The sequence below is a fragment of the Euprymna scolopes genome, chromosome 15, assembly GCF_053919585.1.
Source record: "Euprymna scolopes isolate OS-2025 chromosome 15, ASM5391958v1, whole genome shotgun sequence".
NCBI lineage: Eukaryota > Metazoa > Mollusca > Cephalopoda > Sepiida > Sepiolidae > Euprymna > Euprymna scolopes.
Window position 1 is genome coordinate 47,627,030 of NC_136496.1, and position 22,876 is coordinate 47,649,905.

At 33.2% G+C, this 22,876-nt stretch overlaps 1 protein-coding gene across 3 annotated transcripts in view; it reads left to right on the plus strand.

Moving 5' to 3' along the window:
* Positions 1 to 22,876, plus strand: part of LOC145293818 (replication factor C subunit 1-like) — a 279,301-nt gene that overhangs the window by 80,613 nt on the left and 175,812 nt on the right. For 2 of the 3 annotated variants that reach the window (XM_080140442.1, XM_080140441.1), the window contains exons 5-7: positions 7,507 to 7,709; positions 10,756 to 10,839; positions 16,453 to 16,534. In XM_080140442.1, the coding sequence (XP_079996568.1) occupies positions 7,507 to 7,709; positions 10,756 to 10,839; positions 16,453 to 16,534 (369 nt within the window). The remainder of the gene's footprint in view (positions 1 to 7,506; positions 7,710 to 10,755; positions 10,840 to 16,452; positions 16,535 to 22,876) is intronic. The other variant, XM_080140443.1, reaches the window with a different exon arrangement.

The following is a 22,876-nucleotide window of genomic DNA, read 5'->3' on the forward strand; positions in this document are numbered from 1 at the left end:
ATTTCCTCCTATAACAGACAACACACTATGCAACATACAAATATCTGTGTGTGATGTCGCCAAGCTAATAAAGAACCTTGATTCCAGTAAAGCAATTGGTCCTGACGGCATTCCAATTATAGTGTTGAAAAAGCTTCAACCAGAACTTGCCCCCAGACTTACAAAACTGTTTAAGCATTGTCTTAAGGAGAATTGCTTCCCAACACTCTGGAAAATCTCATCAGTATGCCCTGTATTTAAGAATTCAGGTAATAGGTCATCTCTCTCTCAGTAGAGACCAATAAGTCTCCTGTGTGTCACAAGTAAGTTGTTGGAATCCATATTAAATAAAGAAGTAGTCAACCACCTCAGCAGAAATAACCTTCTTAGTGATATGCAATATGGTTTCCGTTCTGCTAGATCTACAGCAGATGTGCTAATGGTTACATCTCATAGGATTAGTGAATCTCTCGACAAAGGTTTCCTTTCTAGGGCAATTGCTCTTGATATATCAAAGACCTTTGATTAAGGTATGGCATAAAGGCCTACTTCACAAGATTTCCAGCTACGGTATAACTGGAAATGTTTTCTCAATTATTAAATCATTTCTCTCTGATAGGCTCATAAGGGTAGTGGTTCGTCCTGGGTCCAACTCTCTTCCTGTTGACATTCATTTGTTGATATCTATGCTGATGACACAACCATCTATGGCAACACATCAAAGGCCATAAATGACAAAGTTCTCTCTGATTCTTTCTCCTCTAATCTTGAGCGTGTGGTACAATGGGGGAAGAGGTGGCTGGTTACTTTTAATGCATCTAAAACCAAGCTTCTATCTTTACATTATCAACGTTCTGATCCCTATCAATTGAAATGGCTTTCGTCTTGGGGAGGCTCCATGTTTTGACAAGCTTCGGGAATTGACCTTTACTCCTGATCTGAAATGGAACACGTACATCAAATCTGTTGCCAAGGTCGCTGGAAAAATGGTGGGATCCTTCTACCGCTCCAGTATGCAATTCTCTATCTATATAAAAGCCAAGTATGTCCAAGGGTGGAGTACTGTTGCCATATCTGGGCAGGAGCTGCTAAAAACAGCTTATCCTGCCTTGACAGAGTACAAAATAGACTTTGTAGCCTAGTGGGGATGCCCTTTTCTCTTCCCTGCAACCTCTCTCCCACAGAAGGGATGTTGTGAGCCTGTCGTCGTTTTATCATTATTTCCATGGCAAGTGCTTGTCTGAGCTCCAATCTCTGGTCCTCCCTCACCAATCTTTCACAAAAAACACCCATCTAGCTGAAACCACTGTCAATAATTTTCCCCACTCTTTATCTGTGTCTAAATCCAAATGTAGATTCCATGAACAAAACTTCTTTCTCAGAAGTGCACCTCTGTGGAACTCTCTTCCATTTGCCTGTTTTCCACCTGACTACAACTTGGATGAACATATACATAAACAAGTTCCTGATGAACCGCTCCCTTAAGTAAGACACTTTATTAGATCTCCATTACTAACGATTATTACGATACTATACCATTGATTACTGTACACGCAATAACCTTTATCCCCGAGTGGCCTTGATAAGTGGTGACTTCCTGGTAAAAAAAAAAAAAAAAAAAAAAAAAAAAAGGGTTAGGCGGCTCCTGACCAGTTGTATTTTTAATTTTTCTGGTGCCAACCTGATCTCATGTTGTTGGGAGTGGTTATCTTTGAAATGATCCTATGTTTTATTGCATTTATTTATTTGCCACAAGTGAAAATCATATATAAAAATCTCATGAGTTAATCAAAACTTGGGATAAAATATGTAAAAGTATGAACGTTTAGAAATTTATCAAATTATAAAAATAAATTATATGTACGTTTAAAATCACTCCTTCAATGAGATTCTACTTTTTTAGGTAATTATATGTGTACAAATTTTTTACCAAACTTTTAACCAAATTTTTTACCACTAATTTTAAGTATGACCGACTATGTCATAAAACCACTCGTAATCACTTTATTTTTTGCATTATCATTCAGACTTAGGGTTAGTACTATGAAAAAAGGCGTCTTTTGTATGACTATTTGCAATGCCATATTTTATATTAAATTTTGATCAGGAACATTAACATGACTAAGATTTTAAAACAAACAAAATTGACTAAATCCTTAAAACACTATTTATGCAAAACCAACTTTTTGTTTTATTTCTTTATTTTTTCAGACCGTTTACATGTAATCCCCTGAAAAATGAAGAATCACATTTTTATTTTTTTATGGATTAGAATTGGTTGCAGAATTCTAATGAGAACTTTGTTTCTTTCACAACAAAATATTATAATTGTGAATTGGCGAAAAAAGAAAACAAGTCTCGATAATTTGTTCAGTTTTCAATGTAATCACCTAAAAGAAAATTTCACTGTAATTGCCTAAAAAAAAAAAGTAGAATCCTATTTTTTTGAGGTGGGCTAATGGTAACTAAAGATCTTAATGTACACATTTGCTATTATTATTAGTAGTAGTAGTGGTAGTAGTAATAGTATTTCTGCATTGTTTTTTTTTTTTTACAGTAAAACAAATGAATCTGATAACCAATTAAATTTTAATAATTAAACTAAGAAATATGAACATTTTTTGACAGAGAAGTCACAAAATAGTTCACCCCTCCCCCAAATTCCCATGTTAAGAATGATTTTCTAGAAAATTATTTTAATATAGGAATAAGGATTTTGTAAACTATTCTCTTTTTACAACATCCTCTAATTGTGCATACGAATTGTTGACTATTTTCAATTATGAAAAAATTCAAATAACATTTATAACAAACCTTACAAACCAGTTTAAAAGAAATATTAGTCTTTGTGTCTTGTTACTTTCAATCAATTACAATGAAAACATTTGAGAAAAATATTTAGAGAGATTTACTCGTGTAATATATGCCCCCCATTACCTACCCCAGTGTACATTTTACATTTTGCAAAAATAAATATCGATATTACACCGGGTTTTACAGTAATTAAACACATTTTTTTTCTTCAAGCAATAAATCTCTAATTGAATATTGAGAAAATTTAGAAGAATCTGAATTGGTATTCGTATCGGAATCAGGAATTTAGGACGGAATCGATAATTGTATCAGAATCGAGGGAAAAATTCTGGAATCGTCCCATCACTAATACACATTCTCATGCAGGTTAATCATCTGTACTTTTGCTTCTAATAATCAATATGTATCCAATATATATGTAAACAATATGTGTGTCTTGTTCATTCTTGAGTTCAGTTTCAAGTTTGTAGCAAAGCATTTCATTTCATAGTTACATTTGACCAGTTTCTCTCTTGGAAAGCTCTGATCATGAATGATGCCGGAAACGATAATCTAGTGAAAGATGTCATCTTGTAACATTATTACTTGAGTATGTTGTAACGTATATCAAAATCATTCATACAAAATATTATCTGAGACATTTGATCTTTCTGTCAAACCCAAAACTAGCAACATATGTTTCAAAGAATATTAGCGTATAAATCAGTTACTCTTACTCTCACACTCTGACACTTTCTCTTGTGTCCAAGGCTGATATCTCTGGTGTTGGCAATCAATGTAGCGTCACCGACTTTTTTGACTCTTAACTTGGCAGAAATCCACTCTTCTGAAGTAGTCTGATAGTATTGAAATGTCATTGTTGACTGAACAGTATATGTGGGGAAAAAAATGTAAATCAAACAGGCAAGCTATAAAGAACAGTAATATTGAATTTCTTTGAAGATAAGAGCATGCACATTTCCTCAAAACTGTTACTTCCATAGTTTGATTGGGGGAAGGTGCCTTTGGTTTTGAGTGTAACTCAATGATTTCATTGTTTTGCAATTTGTCATTTAATGGACCACCGATGTGAAATATTTTTCCTTTCTAAGAAAAATATTTCACATGGTAGTTCTCTCAAACTCGGATGATTTTCAACTTGTCAATTCTAACTCTTTGCTCATCTGTATCTAATCTTAGTTCTGCTAAATTCACATTCCGTCATCCTTTAGATATCCAATCAAGCATCCAGGTGAATTCTATTTGTCTCAGCCACTAAACAATCTGATTAATCACTGATTTACATTGGAGGCTGGACATTTTACCATATAGTCACTGATTACCAAGGCCTGAAGGAAACTTGAGGATAAGAGTTAATGGGTACCGTAATAGTTGGTGATAGTGGAAATTGAATAAGTTTCTTGATTTTAGAGGATGGCTCATTAGGAACCTGTTTACATTGGATTTGAAAATGGTCATGTTATATTCAGCTGGGAAGCAGTTTCACAGTATTGTGTTCTACAGATGAGCAATTCTAAAAAAAATTTTGCTTATTTTTAGGCACAGAAATTGCTGGTAGTTGTAGCTAGTTGAGTGTTTGCTGGGAATGCTTTACAGGGGAGGGGTGGGGCATAGAGTGGAGCCATGAAAATGACAATAGAGGTTAGGGATATAATTACAATGTCTCTAGGAGAAAAGGATATCACCCACCAGGTTTCAAAGTCTGTTTTGTACCCTGTCCAGATAGGAAAGGGTACTCTGAATAAAATTGTAATTTGCTTTCTCTTGTGGTACCGAGCAATTTAAAATCATGATGCCTGGAAAAAATCATTCTATTTTAAAAAAGTATCTAAAAACGATCTGTAGTAGTAGCAGCATTTATATCAGCGAGATTATTACTGACAGTAATACTATTGCTGATATTAATTACTTTACTGTAAAGAAATGTTTTTGTTTTTTCCAGAACGAATTAAAATTTAAAAAATGAAAATATGAATATAAAAAAAATATTCTTACGTATTTAGTTGGAGCTATTTTATTATCAGAACATAATTAACTTAATTAGAGCTATTCGGTTAACAGAATATATAATTAAAGCAATCTCAACTAGTCAGGCATTATTTTGGGTCAAATTTTTTAAAATATAGTTGAAAGAAAATAAGCTTTGTAAATATGTAACATGTGTGCACTTTTATCCATTACATTAGTTTTTAATGGTGTTTTAAAAAACAAAAAAAAAAAAATGTGAAATATGATTTTTTTTTATTTTTTTTTTTTGCTTCACTTGTGCAGGACATAACCCCCCCCCCCAATATACTTTAAATTTTTTTTTTTTTTTTTTTTTTTTTAAACTAATGTAATGGATAAAAGTGTGCATGGTACATATTTGTTTTTCAACTATATTTTAAAAATTTGACCAAAAATAACCCCAGATTGCTTTAAAATTATATTTTCTGATAACTGAATAGCTCTAGTTAAGCTAATTATGTTCTGATAATATGAGCTCCAACTAAATATGTAAGAACATTTTTTTATATAAAAAACAAAACAAAAATTAGTTTGTTTACAGTAAAGTAATTAATATCAGCGATAGTAGCTGCTGCTACAAATCGTTTTTAGATACTTTTTAAAAATAGAACGATTTTTTCCAGGTATCATGATTTTAAATTGCTCGGTACCACAAGATAACGGATAAATGTAGTAAAAAGATTGATGTATTTAACAGTGGGTGTCCAAAGAAATTTTGTTTCAAAATTTTCCAAACTCTTCATGTTGAAGTCTTTTCTTTTTTTTTTTTTTCTTTTTTTTTTTCTTTTTTTTTTTTTAACATAAAAAAAAATGAGCTGTCAAAAGAATTTTGGACAACAGAATCTATTAAAAGTGATATCTCTTCTAGTTAATTTCCAAATTTCATGACGAAATTCTTAAGAGAAACACGGTACAACCATTTACAAACCAGGGGGGGGGGGTTTATTACAAAATCTTACTGAAAACGCTGATTTTGTGATGTCAACATTTTTACACTTTATTTGCTTAAAACTTTTAAAATATATAATGTACATTATGTTTTATTAATTTATTTGAAAATATATTCATTTTCAAACAACGGTGGTATTTTGAGGACTTAAGATGCTTTGGTTTATAAAATATGACGATTTTAGCAGAACCCCCTTGAAATCCGTAATTATCCAAAACGTTTTATCATCCGTGTGTATTGCTATGCTCAGTCCATTAAATCCAAAGTAGCTGAGTAGCCGCTTGGTTCTCACCAGTTTTGGCAAATAACAAACATGATCTTGAACAGAAGTGTGCATTCTATCCCAATCATCAGCAATGGACCTGAGGTCATCCAGTCAACATCAGACAAAGCCAAACTATTTGCCAAAAACTTTGCAGCTAATTACACTCTATGCGACCAAGGTAATCAACTCCCCATATTTCCTCCTATAATAGACAACACACTATGCAACATACAAATATCTGTGCGTGATATCGCCAAGCTAATCAAGAACCTTGATGCCAGTAAAGCAACTGGCCCTGACGGCATTCAAATTATAGCGTTGAAAAAGCTTCAACCAGAACTTGCTCCCATACTTACAAAACTGTTTAAGCAGCTTCCCAACACTTTGTGACACGCAATATGGTTCCATTCTGCTAGATCTATAGCAGATGGCCTAATGGTTATATCTCACAGAATTAGCGAATCTCTCGATAAAGGTTTCCTTTCTAGGACAATTGCTCTTGACATATCAAAGGCCTTTGATAGGGTATAGCATAAAGATTTCCAGCTATAGTATAACTGGAAATGTCTTCTCAATTATTAAATCATTTCTCTCTGATAGGTTCATAAGAGTAGTGGTTGATGGGTGATAATCAGAAGCTCACAGTATTAATGCTGGAGTCTTTCTGGGCCCAAATCTCTATCTGATCTACATCAATGATCTTCTGAATCACATACGTAGATCATTCGTTGACATTTATGCTAACAATGCTGCCATCTATGGCAACACATCAAAGGCTGTAAATGACCAGATTATGGTGCAATTATATATAATATAATCTATATAAAAGCCAAGTTCAACGATGGAGTACTCTTGCCACATCTGGGTAGGAGCTGCTTGAAGCAGCTTACCCTGCCTTGACAAAATAGACTTCGCAGCTTTGCCCTTTTTCTCTTCCCTGCAACCTCTTTTCCACAGAAGAGATGTCACAAGCCTGTCTTTATTTTATCATTATTTCCATGGCAAGTGCTCGTATGAGCTCCAGTCTCTGGTCCCCCCTCGCCAATCTTTCACAAAAAACACCTGTCTAGCTGAAACCACCGTCAATAATTTTCCGCACTCTTTATCTGTGCCTAAACCTAAACGTAGATTCCATGAGCAAAGCGTCTTTCTTAGAACTGCACGTCTGTGGAACTCTTTTCCGTTTGCCTGTTTCCCAGCTGACTACAATTTGGTTGTCTTCAAGTCCAACGTAAACAAATTCTTGATGAACCGACCTTTAAGTAATCCAATTTACCAAATTTCCATTACTAACGATTACTATATTATCCCATTGACTAGTGTACACTTAATAACCCTTATCCTCGAGTGGCTTCGGGGCCTTGATACCCCCCCCCCCTTCTGAAAAACAAATTTACTTATTTTATCAGAAAAAATAAGAATAAAATACAAAAAAATTAATTTATATTTCATAAGTAAATGTTATCCTCTAAAATGTCTTTTTTTTTTATAGATGAAGATAACAGAGCATCCAAATCTCCAATAAAGAACTTCTTCAAACCGAAATTGGCTAATGAAGAAAACATGAGTGCATCTAAAGCAAATAAATCTCCAGGAAAAAATCCGAAATCTGTAAGTGTCTCCGACTTTTTTGGATCATCAACTGTGCAGAGAACGGAAAGAAAAGAAAAGAATCTCTCATCACCCAAGCAAAAAGTTTGTATCTTCTATTTGTTAAGCAACTATATGAATTTAATTATTTATAAACATTTGTATTGACAAATAGTTATTTCTTAGGAATAGAATACGTCAGAGAAAGGGAAAGACAAACGTTTTGCAAAATCAGCAAAATAACTTTCGTATATAAATCGAAACAGAAAAGGGGAGATATTTTATGGTTGACCATGGTACAAAATTCAGTGATGTATTTTGCTTGAGGAAAAAAATATTTACAAAAAAAATAAAAGATAATACTTACAATAATTTCAAATATTTACTAACAAAAAATGAAAACTTGTATTTATCAGCTGATTTTAAGATTGATTCAAATATTATAAAGTTGCAACAAACCTTTTAAAGTTTGTGAATTAAAAATGTTTTCAAGTAAAAAATATTGGTACTTGTACAGTTTAATCAAGACATTAAAAAAATGAAAATATAAAAAAAAAAAGTTTAAATTGTACGTATCCGTTATGGAATGAAGTTCTCCGAAGAAAAAATTTCAGTTAATTTCATCAAGTAGTTTTTTTTTTTTTTTTGTTACAGCGAATAAACAATTTATTATGAAACTGAGCAAAAGGTTTGATTTTTAGGAAGAAAAGCTAGTGTTAAAGGTGGGAAGGGGTGTCAGCGCTTTGAATTGAGTTATCTCCCCACGACATTTCTAAAAATCCAAACAAAAATTTTTAAAATTCACTGCAAAATCAACAAAATAACTTCTATATGTATAAAAGAGAAAATGTGTGTATGTATGTTCGCTTTTTGTGTTTGTCCAAGAAAGGCTTTTTTCCGAGAAGTGGTCAGTTGGCTCACAACTTCTTAAAACTTTTTATATCACATATAAATCATAATATCTACGAGTTAACAACGGAGGTCGCCTGTCTATTTAATTTGCTCGACTTTGAAAAGATAAATATTCAACATTTTTCGCTTGCCGCATGTGGATTAGGCTTTTTCGTATAATAAAAGCAACACTAATTCTGGCGGTATTTTTCCGGTCGTGATCGCCGGAAATGTCTGAAAGCAATCAGATTTGATCAATGTGGAAATTTTCCTTATATCAGACAATTGCTATTCAATTTGGACAATCCCCTTGCTATGGGGAGCTAGTTCTCTACCCCTCCTTGGAAAATAAAAATAAAAAAAGTGTTTCCCCAGTAAATAAAATACTGTCTCGCAGTCAAAGTTGACCTCATTAAGCCATTAAAACGGGCACCTGCCAATTCTAAATAGTTCAAATAAATTGAAACGTGTTTCTGTTAGTATTTCGCAGTGGCCCAATGGTTAACGTCACACGTTTTTATTTTTTTCACACTTTAATTTCCAACTTCGCCTCAAAGGTTCGGGTTCGGGTTCGATCCTCATACTTACCCCCCCCCCCCCTGATACAATCACCCGGGTGTTTTGATTTACCCAAAACCATACACACCTCCAAACAACCGAGCAACGCCGGGTACCCCCCACTAGTGTGTATATAAATCAAAACAGAAAAGGGGAGATAATTACAATATTTTATTGTCAATCATGGTACAAAATTCAATGATGTATTTTGCTTGAGGAAAAAAATTTTTACAAAAAAATAAAAGATAATAAAAATGTGCTGTCATAAAAACATGTTTTTTCGCTGTAAACAAAAAAACTACTCGATCAAATTAAGTGAAATATTTTTTTGGAGATCTTCAGTTCAAAACGGATGCGTACAATATAACCTTTTTTTGATATTTTCATTTTTTAATGTCTTGATTAAACTGTACAAGTACCAAAATATTAAATTTTAAAATTAAATAAAAGAAATGATTAAAAAACAAGCATGTATGTTTATACATTTGTTGTCATCTGCCTAAATCAAATTTGTCTTTTGCAGTGTATGAAATACTATTCAAGCATTCTGTGGAAAACATGGTTGTATTCAGTTATGTAGGCTTTGAGGTTGATGAATAGACGGGTACAAAGAAAATTTGAGAGATGCTTTAGTATTGCACATCATTTTGATTGAACCACCTAAAATACCAGTATTAACAAACTTTTTAATAAATATACTGAATGTGCTTTTATTCTGGAAAAGCAAAAAAATTCTAGTTGTCAACAAGGCAATTGTCTTCCTGATTATTATTAAAAACCAGTTTTGAGCTATTTTTGCATAAAATGACAGGATTTGATTTGAAATTCGTTCCAATATGCATGACTGATTATGTTTGATTTGTACAAACAAATCCAATCCAAATCAAAGTTACATTTTTTTCAAGGTGTTTGCCCTACACGCTTTTGAAGTTAATAAACGATTTACTTCCTGAATGCTACGTTTAGTAGAAATATGGTAAAATTACAAAAGTTGATATGATTATTTGGAGGATTGGTCAAAAGATAAATGGTATATGCATTTTTATGTGAATTCTCACCACATGTTAGGAAGTTGTGTGTGAACTCTACAGTGGATATGTTGCCAAGGGGTCAGTTGCAGTCTACTACTAGAACCAAAGATGACCTGTTATATAACATTTTGCTAGAAAATGTAATAGGTATAATGTACTGCTATTGGTGCAACTAAGAGGGACAAATGACTTGTGAGAGGGGGGGGCACAGCTAAGGACAAAGCAACAATACTGACGTCTTCCCCCAACTAACATCTGTCCATGTCAACTGAATATCATGTTTGGCTTTTCCTGGGTATTAGTCAGACAAATTGTACCACCTGAGAGGAAATTCTTGTGATCATATTAATGGTGATCAGCACAGAAGTGTCAGAAACTGCTGAGCTTCAATATTCAATATGCTGTTCAGGTTAGGTGTTCACACTATGCTCAAAGGAGCTGTATGATTTCAGCTACCCCTTGTGTGCATTGATAAACCAGCCTGATAATTTCAGGAAAAAAGTAACCTTGATGTACATCGATAATATATACATAAGAGATGACATAAGGATATTGCATCATCATTGAGTGTACGGGAGAAGATGGGCTAATTAAATTTGATCTGCATATATTGTATGACCGCATGTACGTAAATTGTAAATAGATTTTCTAACCAATTTTTTTTCATGTAGATTTCTGAAAGCTGTGAAGACGAATTCCATGATGATGATGATTTTGTTGCAACACTTGAATTACTTGATAAGAAAGAAGAAAAGGTAAAATTGTCTTTTTTGTTTTAATTTTCTTTTAAAATCTCCACATTGCATGTATGCTTCAAAAATGACACAAAACAAAATATTTGGGACGAGTGCAGATTTTGAACTCGTCATATCAAAGTGTCCTCTTGGTTTTGCCTAGAACATGATGTTAACCATTTGGGTTTGCTTTTAATCTGACGTAAGACGCCAATCAATTGTGACGCGGCAATGAGTGGACAACTTTTAGATAAATATTGGAAGAGATAAGATAAAGAAACTAGATGTTACATGGAAAGCATGGAGATTAACAGCGTTATGAATTTATTGATGTTAGACGATTCTTTTTGACAAAACTCTAGAAGTGTAAGCCATTTTGAGTTTCAGAACAGTTTTTTTATAATGGGGAAGTCCCTTGTGTTTGTTCTGCTCAAAAATAAATCTATATTTTTATATTTACTTGGACATAACAAAAATTAGAAATCATTTGGATCTTAGAATTTTAGCATTTAAAAAGACACCATTTTTAATTGTGTTCAAATGTCAAAAAGGAAAATTACAAAGATTTTTTTTTTTTTTTTTTTTTTAAGCAAAAGTATTAGTAGGTTAAAGTGTTAATACAAATAAAAATAGATACAGTTTAACGTCTTGTCAGGACTATTTTTTTTTTTTTTTATATATAGAAATCTATATACTCTGAGCATTACCCCTAGGGTTTTCCGCTGATATTCATGCAAAAAAAAAAATAAGAGCCTTCTCATAAGTCTTTAGTTCCTTTTAAATAACGTAGGACTTGTTTAGCTCTGTTTAAATCCTTCATTGTCGCTCGTGATAATTTTTGTGACAGTTTTGTTACTGTATAGCATATGTCGGGCCTGGTTGCAGTCATCAAATATATAAGACTACCTATAATTTCGCGATATTGTGTGTCATTTATTATTTCAGATTCTGTGTGTATATTTTTATTAATATAATTTTCGACCGGTGTAGAGCGTTTCTTGCACTCTCCCATTCCAAATTTTAATAGTATTTTGTCGATGTATCTCGATTGAGTCATCTTTGAGTAATTTCTATCCCCAGAAACCAGGATATTTTGCCAAGATCGGTCATTTTGAATCTTTTACTTAATTTGTTCTTAACATCAGTTAACATTATGTCACAATTTGATGCGATTAAAATATCATCGACCCACAAAACCAAAATCAGTAGTTTATCGTCTTTGTGTTGGGTATATAAACAGAGGTCTACAGCGCATTGTCTAAATTGTTGTTTAATAATATAATCCTGGAATACTGTGTTCCAACACTGAGCACTATATATATAATATAATGACTTGTTAAGTTGCCACACGCTATTTTTATTTTTCATTATAAATTCCTCTGGAGGGGTAATATAAATTTCACAGTCTATTGGGGCATTCAAATAAGCATTTTTTACATCCATTTGATGGATGTTTAGGTCATATTGTGATGCGACTTGCAGTAAAATTCTGATTGTCGTTAGGTTTGTGGTCGGCGAAAACGTAGAAAAGTATTCTTTACCGTAAATCTGAGAGCACCCCTTAGCAACAAATCTTGCTTTGTACTGTTCTATGCCTGATGCTGTAGTCTTTTTTGTAAAGACCCATCTAGTAGAAATAACATGTTTATCTCTTGGGAGAGGCACTACCGTATAGGTATCATTTTCGGTTAAGGCATCTATTTCTTTTTTCATGGCAATTTTCCATTCATCACAATGTTCAGAATTAATTGCTTCGTTTAAGCTTTTTGGCGCATTTTCCATTGAATAGCAATAGTCGATTTGATAATCTTTTATATTGTCGACCACAAAAAAATCTGGTCGTCTTCTATTTCTTTTGGGATATCTCTCGACTTTATCATCATCATCATCATCATCATCATCATCATGGACACTATCGTCTCCGTCATTTTTATTGTTTTCGTTTGTTCTAATTATTTGAGGTAATATAATTCCATCCTTTTCATATGGCGGGTTTTCGTCTTTACAATTAAACGTGTCTGTGAATTTTACACACCAGATTCTTTTTATTTTATTTTTTTTCGGGGAAAAAATATTAAATTGGCTGGACTGTTTTTATCGTATCCAAGAAATATACCTCTGTCGGCTTTAATATTCAATTTACTCTTTTTTTCTATATATGCGAAGCAAGTTGAACCAAATATATGCATTCTGCTTAAATTTGTTTTTTTTACCGCAGAAAGATTCATATGGAGTTTTAGATAGTGTTTTGTTAAAACACCTGTCGCGTATATAGGCTGCCGCCATAAGTGCATACGTCCAGAGGTTTTTAGGGAGTTTTGATTCAATGAGTAGGCATCTTGCCATTTCAAAAAGTGTCCGCCACGCACGTTCAGCAGTCCCGTTTTGGTGTGGCGATCTAGGAGCTGATGTTTCATGCCTGATATGATGGTTAATTAGTAAAAGTTCAAAGTCTTTATTGGTAAATTCTGTACCGTTGTCAGAGCGAATACACTTGTTTTCACTGTAGGGGGCTATGTCGGCTAGATATTTCTTAGTTGCTAGCAGGGTATCAGATTTGTTCTTTAAAAAGTAAACCATCATTAAACCTGAATGGTCATCTACGAAATTCAACACATATCTATAATGTTCTCTGGCCATCGGTTCTACGGGACCGTTCAAGTCACAATGCACCATTGATAGGATTTTTTTTTTTTGGCCTTTTTGTCTGGTATCTTGTTTTGATAGTTTGTCATTTTCCCTTGCGTACAGACATCACAGTTGAAGGTTTTTGATGTTTGTATTCGTATTCCATCAACTACAGTCGGCAACTGTTTGATATCAGGAATATTGCAGTGTCCAAGAATTTTATGCCATGTCTGTAGATCATGGCAGGCGGTTTTTGATGGGACTACGCTATTTAAATAATATAGTGTTCCATTTTCTTTAATGTCGAATACAGTTCCATTCGGGTATACCAGTTTTGATTTATTGGGGCTAAAGTTTATATTTGCACCTTGTTTTGTGGCAGCTTGTACAGAAAATATATTTTGCTTAAATTTTGGGATTAGAAGAGCGTTTTCTAGAATACAGAAACAATTCACCTTTATTGTTCTTTAGCGAGATTTTCGCATTGCCTCTTTTCAAAACGATATCATTGACTCTACTCCCGTCAGCTAGATTCAAGTAGGAGAAATAGTTTAAGCCTTACTTCTGGTATCAGTTGCATGAGGAAGAGAAGTTTGAAAGAAAAAAAAAGAGAAACATGCTATAGTTTCTGTTTGCCTTCCTTTTATAGTCATTTTTTATTTTATGTGTCATGAACAAAGTTCATTTGTGTATGCCTTCCTCTTCTAGTAGTAAGCAAAAGGACCAAATAATCTCGGTCATAACAATTATCCCCTCCACACGCACGCATACCTCAATGAAGAAAATGTATCACAAAAATATTTTCTTGTCTCCAACTCTTTCCTTTTCTTTTTTCTTCATTTTCTTTTTCACTTGCATAAATGGATAACCCGACTGCATGAGAGTCTTCTGATTAATTTTCATAATTCTTTCCAGCATTAAGTTCCCCAGATTTCTGACTTATGGATGAACCACGTGGACAATTTTTTAACCAATGTCCATTTTAATCAGATTTACCTCCCATTCCAGCTTTTCTGCAAATGTTTTCTGGAAGTCATTTTTTTCAACAGTGTTCTGGTATATTGCCAACAAATATTTTTGTTATATATATTTTTTGGAACTGGAGTATCAGTTTATATATGGAAAATCTTGCCCTGATCATTGTTGATTGGGTCAAAGTGTTTTTTGTACTTCAGGATTCACAAGGTCCTTCCTGCTATTTTGCTCATCTCTTGCTTGTATGATTTCACCTTTGATTTTGATGCCTTTTCATCTCTCTTTAATTGGATTGGTATGCCATGTTTATTCTCAGTCATGATAGGTCATTTTCTATCAGCATATCAACTTTATCCATGAGTAGTCTATTTACAGTTCTCACTACCACTGTTCCTGAAATCCATTTAGACTTTATATCAATTTGATTACTTCCTTCTTATTATGTAAATTTACCTGCTGGTTACTGATTTAATTCTGACTTTTGAATACCAAAAACTGGGATACTCTTGTATTTCAATATTTAAACACTCATTGCCATGTTCCTTCACTGGTATGAACACTGATCACAACCTGTACTCATTTTTTTTACACTTTTTATAACTCTATCACTCTAGGTAACAAACAATATTTTGTTGATTAGGAAAGTTGTCTGTCATGCTGGAATTGATTTTAAAAAAAAAACAACAAAAAAAAAACAATGCACAGTGAAAAAAACACAGAGATATGAAACTAAATACAGTTTTATTTCTGAAACTGGTCCTTGAAGAAGTGAATAGATGTTGGATGTGTTGGGAAGATGTTGATGTCAATATGAAATGAGAAACAGTTCTCTGGCCAATGTATAAATATATTTATATATGTTTATGGGGAAAATATGCTTATTCAATTATTATTTTTCACTTTTTATTTATACCAATCTTTTTAATTTATAAAGCTCAATGTAACTATAGAGCATATACAACTAAATGAGAAAAAAGTCCGTTTTACTGTTTATTTCTTTCAGCATGTTTAAATGTTCAATTCTAGACAGCTTTATCATCTTTTGTTGCTCCATTGTGTGTGTATACACACACACACACACACACGCACACACAATGGAGCAAGAGATGATAGAGCTGTCTATTTGGGAGATATAACAAATGCAACATTTTTATTAACAAAAAAAATGGGAAAAAAATGTGATGAACCGCATATGGTCTTAAAGAAGGAAAAATATCTAAACATGTAAGACACAAAAATAGCCATACCTTTAGTCAGATTTTAAAAATGTAAAGATTATTTTTAAGATCTTAAAATTGTTTCCATTTATGTCATTGTTGATGTTTTAAACATTTTAATTTTTGCCTATGTATTGTGAATATGCTTTGATTCAAACGTGAGAATGATTCAAGAGCATTATACTGTTTCTTTTTTTTTGTATTTTTTTTTTATGGAAAAAATCGATTTCTGGTATGGATGAAATAGTATGAATACATACAGCAAAAACTGGTAGAAGCTGTGAAATGAAAATAGTATTAATGTTGGTGTTTAGTTCTAATTCTCTGTAAATGCCAGTATATGTATTGTTGCTCATGATACCAACATAACTTCCTTTTTGTCCAGTACCCATCAAGTCCATATATGCATCACCAAAGTGATATAAACTAAAGAAATCAACCTTTTTGTTTCAATTTTTTTTTTTCAATTTTAAATTTTAATGAGTGAAAATAAAAATATAAAATATTACTTAACTGTAAAAAAAAAGTTGATATAAATTTCTATTTTTTTTTTTAAAGAAAACAAAACTTTTAATTTAATTTGGTCTATTTTTGTCAATTAAAAATTTGTTTCCTGTAAAAATCAGGGATTTAAATAAATTTTTTCATTTACAAATTAGTAATTTTTTCCCATGTATTTAGGCTTTAAATATTAAAATTCATGTTTTAATTTTGTTAGAAACATTTAAAGCATTGTGTATTTTTATACTCTTTAGTTTTTTCATATTCAAAATATAAAAGTCTTTTCAGCTTTCTCCTATGCTCTTTATTTCAGATAAAAGAAATTTCTGAAGAAAATAAACTCAAGAAATGGGATACGAGTCCACAAAAGAAAACTGGATCAGAAAAGACGTCAGGTATTTAAGCTTAAGTATATTCAATGATGTTAAGTTCTTTTAATGTGGTAAGTACACAGGTGGAAAATTTAGTGGAACACAGCTGAAGTTTCTTAATATAATGTATAAACACAACTGTAGATTTACTGTACCTTCAAAAAGAGTGAATTTCTGAATCACTCAAATTGAGAGAATAAAAAATACATTTAAGAATTCTAAAAGAACAATATTAATATTTAGTTATAACTAGCATGGGTGCCCGGCATTGCCTGGGTGTTTGGAGGTGTGTGTTGAGCAAAAAAAAAAAAAAAAAAAAAAAGTGGTGGTAGGAAGAAAGGCTCGAACCTGTACCGTGAAGGAAGAAAAGAACAGGAAAAAAATGTGACATCTTTGCTGTTACGACTACCGCCAAACCGGAAGTGACGTAGGTTTAAATTAAGGCTAGACAATCAAAAAGAGGGGATGACTTTCGAAAATATTGGCGAAAAAAGCGACCTCTTCCTGTAGAAAAGTGCCCAGTTGAAGGTGAAGAAATTAATGTTTTTAGCCAATTTTTTGGTATTTGTCGTCTGAAGAGTTGAGCTTCAAAATGATACTGATCTTATGAAAATCCGTCATGCAAACATACATACATTTATATATTGGTAGCTCAAATTATCGACCCAAAACGATTAAAAAGCTTGCCCTATCTCTTTATGTAAAATTTCAAATGTTTAGACCAGAAATTGTGTGAGTAATTTGGTAGAGACCGCAGAGGTAAAATTTTTTTTAACTTTGACCCCTTAAGATTTATTGTTTTAGGCTCAAATCAAGTTAGTAAGTTAGATCCATGTCCAAGGAATCTATATATAAAATTTCAATTGTTTATACCCAAAATTGGCGAAGGAGTTTGGTAGTCAAACCGTTGAACTTTTACCCTTTAACAGCCAAATTTCTGGCTGAAAACGGATTACAAAGATTTTCCCAAATCTCAGTACCCTTTAATTGGTACTTGTACAGTTTAATCAAGACATTCAAAAATGAAAATATCGAAAAATGTTTTTTTTTACATGGTGGTCACCACTCCAAAGCCACTCGGGGATAAGGGTTATTTTGTGTACAGTAATCAATGGGATAGTATCGTAGTAATCGTTAGTATTGGAGATTTGATAAAGTGTCTTACTTAAGGAGGCAGTTCATCAGGTTTATGTTGGACTTGAAGACATCCAAATTGTAGTCAGGTGGAAAACAAGCAAACGGAAGAGAATTCCACAGGCGTGCACTTCTAAGAAAGAAGCTTTGTTCATGGAATCTACGTTTTGATTTTGGCACAGATAAGGAGTGGGGAAAATTATTGACAGTGTTTTCAGTTAGACGGGTGTTTATCGTGACAGATTGGCAAGGGGGAGACCAGATATTGGAGCTCAGATGAGCACTCGCCATGGAAATAATGATAAAACAAAGACAGGCTCGCAACGTCTCTTCTGTAGGAGAGAAATTGCAGGGAAGAGAAAAGGGCATCTCCCACTAAGCCACAGAGTCTATTTTGTACTCTTTCAAGGCAGGATAGTCTGTTTTTAGCAGCTCCTGTCCAGATGTGGCAGCAGTACTCCATCCTTGGACATACTTGGCTTTTTTATAGATAGAGAATTGCATCAGTAGTGAGATATCTTCTGGAGCGGTAGAAGGATCCCACCATTTTCCCAGAGACCTTGGCAACAGGCTTGATGTATGTGTTCCATTTCAGATCAGGAGTAAAGGTCAAACCCAGAAGCTTCTCAAAACATGGAGCCTCCCCAAGACGAGAGCCATTCATTTCAATTGATGCCAGATAGGTCTCAGAGCGTTGATGATGTAAAGATTTTAGATGCATTAAAAGTAACCAGCCACCTCTTCCCCCACTGTACCACCATCCATCTTCAACATTGTTTTTAGCAAATCATGCAACCTATCACTGCATTTGTTTAGCTTGAATAATAAAAAAAAAATTAACTTTGAAAATCAAATCGGCTGAAATTTTGTTTATACTGTGATGTTGCCAAGCTGATCAAAAACCTTGATTCCAGTAAAGCAACCGGCCCTGACGGTATTCCAATTATAGTACTCAAAAAACTCTAACCAGAACTAGCGCCTATACTTACAAAACTGTTTAAACGTTGTCTTAAGGAGAATTGTTTCCCATCACCCTGGAAAATCTCATCAGTATGCCTTGTATTTAAGAATTCAGGTGATGGCTCATCCCCCTCTCAGTACAGACCAATAAGTCCCCTGTGCGTCATGAGTAAGTTGCTGGAATCTATGTTAAATAGAGAAATAATCAACCATCTCAACAAAAATAACCTTCTTAGTGACACACAATATGTTTTCCGTTCTGCTAGATCTACAGCAGATGTGCTTACAGTTATATCTCATAGGATTAGCGAATCTCTCGACGGAGGCAACCTTTCTAGGGCAATTGCTCTTGACATATCTAAGGCCTTTGATAGGGTATGGCATGAAGGTTTACTTCACAAGATCTCTAGTTATGGTATAACTGGAAATGTCTTCTCAATTATTAAATCATTTCTTTCTGACAGGTTCATAAGAGTAGTAGTTGATGGGCAAAAATCAGAAGCTCACAGTATTAATGCTGGAGTCCCTCAGGGGTCCATCCTGGGCCCAACTCTTTTCCTGATCTACATTAATGATCTTCCAAATCACATCCTTACATCATTTATGCTGATGACACTACCATCTATGGTAACACATCTAAGACCATAAACGACCAAGTTCTCTCCAATTCTCTTTCCTCTGATCTTGAGCATGTGGTACAATGGGGAAAGGAGTGGCTGATTACTTTTAATACATCTAAAACCAAGCTTCTCTCTTTACATCATCAACGTTCTGATCCCCATCTGGCATCAGTTGAAATGAATGACTCGTCTTGAGGAGGCCTCAAGTTTTGACAAGCTTCTGGGCTTGACCTTTACTCCTGATCTTAAATGGAACAGATACATCAAATCTGTTGCGAAGGCCGCTGGAAAAATGGTGGGATCCTTCTATCGATCCAGTAGATATCTCACTACTGATGCAATTCTCTATCTATATAAGAGCCAGGTACGTCCAAGGATGAAATACTGTTGCCACATCTGGGCAGGAGTTGTTAGAAAGGACTTGTCCTACCTTGATAGAGTTCAAAATAGACTTTGTAGCCTCGTAGGAGATATCCTTTTCTCTTCCCTGCAACCTCTATCTCACAGAAGAGATGTTGATGTTGCGAGTTTGTCTTGCTTTATCGTTATTTTCATGGCAAGTGCTTGACTGAGCTTCAATCTATGGTTCCCCCTTCGCCAAACTTTCACAAAAAACACTCGTCTAGCTGAAAACACTATCAATAATAATAAAAGTCAGCCATTATGGAATTTTTGAACACGCCATAGGGAGATAACTCCATGTAAAGCGCCGATACTCCCAATTTTTAATTCTAGCTTTTCTTCCTAAAAATCGAACCTTTTGTTCGATATCATAACAAATTGTTTTTTCGCTGTAAAAAAAAAAACTACTTGATGAAATTAAGTGTATTTTTTTTTTTTTTTGAGAACTTCGTTCCATAACGGATACATACAACTTTTTTTGATATTTTCATTTTTTAATGTCTTGATCTAAAAAGTATTTACTTTTTTTCATAAAACACACTATAAAATAAGTTGCTTGTTAATTTTACAAATACATAATATTTTTTTAACATTTAAGTCGAGTTATTGAATTACATGAATAACTAGCCAAACTCCATAGAAATTTCATGGTGCTTTTTACATCAATCTGTATTGCTAATAATATTCTTTTAAAAATATTTCTTAGGGTTGATACTATTGATACTTCTTTCATAAAAGTAATTGTTAACTGTTCTTTTAAATAAAATGAATATGTCTCTTCATTTATTTAAAACTATAATAATTTAATTATTTTTAAAACCATAAATATTCTGTTTTCTTACTGTAAATATTATTGCCAGTTGAATATTCTTTGAATCAATAAAACCAATGTTAACTTTTATTAATATATTTAGATCCTTTTACATTTATGTTGCCATGATAAAATCACAAGCATTTCCAGGCAGATAACAGAAAGAATTTAGATATGCCAAAGTGCTTAGTCAGTCAAATTCAAGTCAGCAGACAATAAAATAATTCAACAGTTTGTTGACAAAGTTATGAGAATATTATTATTCAGGCAGTTTAGTGACAACTTAAAACATGATTTTATCGCAGCTAAGTGACAAACTACAATTTGTGGAAAAAGTGATACAATTCTGCCAAGAAAAAAACATTGGCAAAATTAAAAGTTGCCAGACATGCGACCATCCTTGCCATTAAAAAAAAAAAAAGAAAAAGTGAGAAAACTATACCTGGAGAAGTCAAAATTCTAAATGCAGGATATGGACTGCATTATGTGAAGGGATGTTTTTCTCCTGGTCCAAAGTGAACATTGCACAAATATTAAAATTTATATATCTGTGGTCACACGAGATTGCTACAGTTAAAAAGATAAGATGCATTAGGTTTGTCAGAAACTTTGTGAAAAATATTGAATTCGACCCCCTGTCTTTCCAAGCTTATAACTACTCAAAAAATGTAATTCAAACCCTAATTTTTTTTTCAATTAAAGGAGCAAGGACCAAGGTTTCATTTTAAAAAATAAAAACAAAAAAAACGGTATTAAAAAAAAAAAGATTTTAAACTTCGGACTTTACAGGTAAATTTCTAAAAGACACTTCCTTTTTTTGTTTTAAATTTGAATATATTATTTATTGATCTTTTATCTTCAATTTGTGATATATAAAACTTTGATGAGTAAATTAATTATTTACTTTTTAATAGACATTTCAAAATGGGGGGGGGGCGTGAATTGAAAAAAAAAAACGTTTGTCTAAAATATTATATTCGGTTTATTGGAAAGAGCATACAATTTCACATTGACCCTGAAAAAATTGTAAAAATAGAATCAATAGAAAAATTTTGATAGATTTTTAAAGTTTAAAAATTGAAAAATACTGAATTCGTAAAATTCAATTAATTTCATTAGTGTTTTTTTTTTTTAAAATAAAAAATATTTCTATTACTTTCTATACAACTTTAATAGTTTATTTTGGAAGTATAATCCATAAAGAAAATAAACAACCCACTTACAAGTTTTTTATATTTTATTCGCAGTTTTGTGTTAGGGGCGTCAAAAATTCCTAGAAAAATTCTCATACACCTAGTGCAGCATCAACTTGGTGCATACCTGGATAGACTGGCAAAACCTTCTGAGAGATATTTGTGCATAGTATTTTCTGTGAAACCCTCAGAAGATCGAAGGCCCGTGTCATACAGTTGAGGTAGATGGATCCCTCTTCAACAGGAGAAAACAATGTTGGAAAGGCCCTTCAACTGCTCTGGGTCTTCAGATACAACCCCGGAGAGAAAGTGAATTTCTTGGTCATCGTACTAAACAGGAATGGTGTAAGCCTCCTTTTACTAATAAAAAGAAATACATCAGAGGAAAACTGTCATATCCGAGACATATGGAGAGTATACAGTGGAGTTGAAGGCGAGGGCTACTAACATAAAATGGTAAATCACAAAATACATTTCATTGACCCAATGATCAAGGTGACAGCGAGCCATGTTTTATCATTTTTTTTCTCGTTATAAAAAGAAAACTGGAACATTTGTTACAGAGGTAGTCTTTTGCACTATGTGCTTTTTCGTAGTTGTACAATTATTAAATCTCTATTAGAAGTGTCATCAGAAAAGGCATCACCGGCATTTATGGTTGGTGCCTGTTCATCTGGTCTCTCCAATTGTTACAAATCACTCACATTCTCTGAAGACATTTCAAGATAGAATATCAGTGGGTCTGGTCACAGATCTTTCTCATGGCATGGCTTTCCGTTGACCAATATGTATTGTGCACTGATAATTTTGGTCACATGTTCCATATTATACTTTGTCCATATGGAGCCTTTACCCGTACCTGTTCTGAAGACAGTTGATTGTGTGCCAGCGCTGATGTTCCATTGATTCCTTTCAGCCGTATGCAGTACTGATAGACCATATTAGCAGGTGCTGTCATCCTTTAGCGTAATGTTATACTGTGACATTATTGACAAGTTAAAAAAAAAAAAGGGTTGCTAGACTCAGACGATGAGTAAAGAAAGGAAAAAAAAAACAGCAGAAAGAGAAAAGGAAGGAAAAAAGATTTTGTTAATTGCTCATAGAAAGTTGTAGATAAAGTAAATGAATAAGAAATGTCCTGTTTCTTCTCAAGAGAACCTTTGAATTATTTTGGGCGATAAAAAAGAATTATTGAGTTGATAATGAAGAGAAAGCCCTGTTAACGCCACTTGTCCTAGGGACCTGG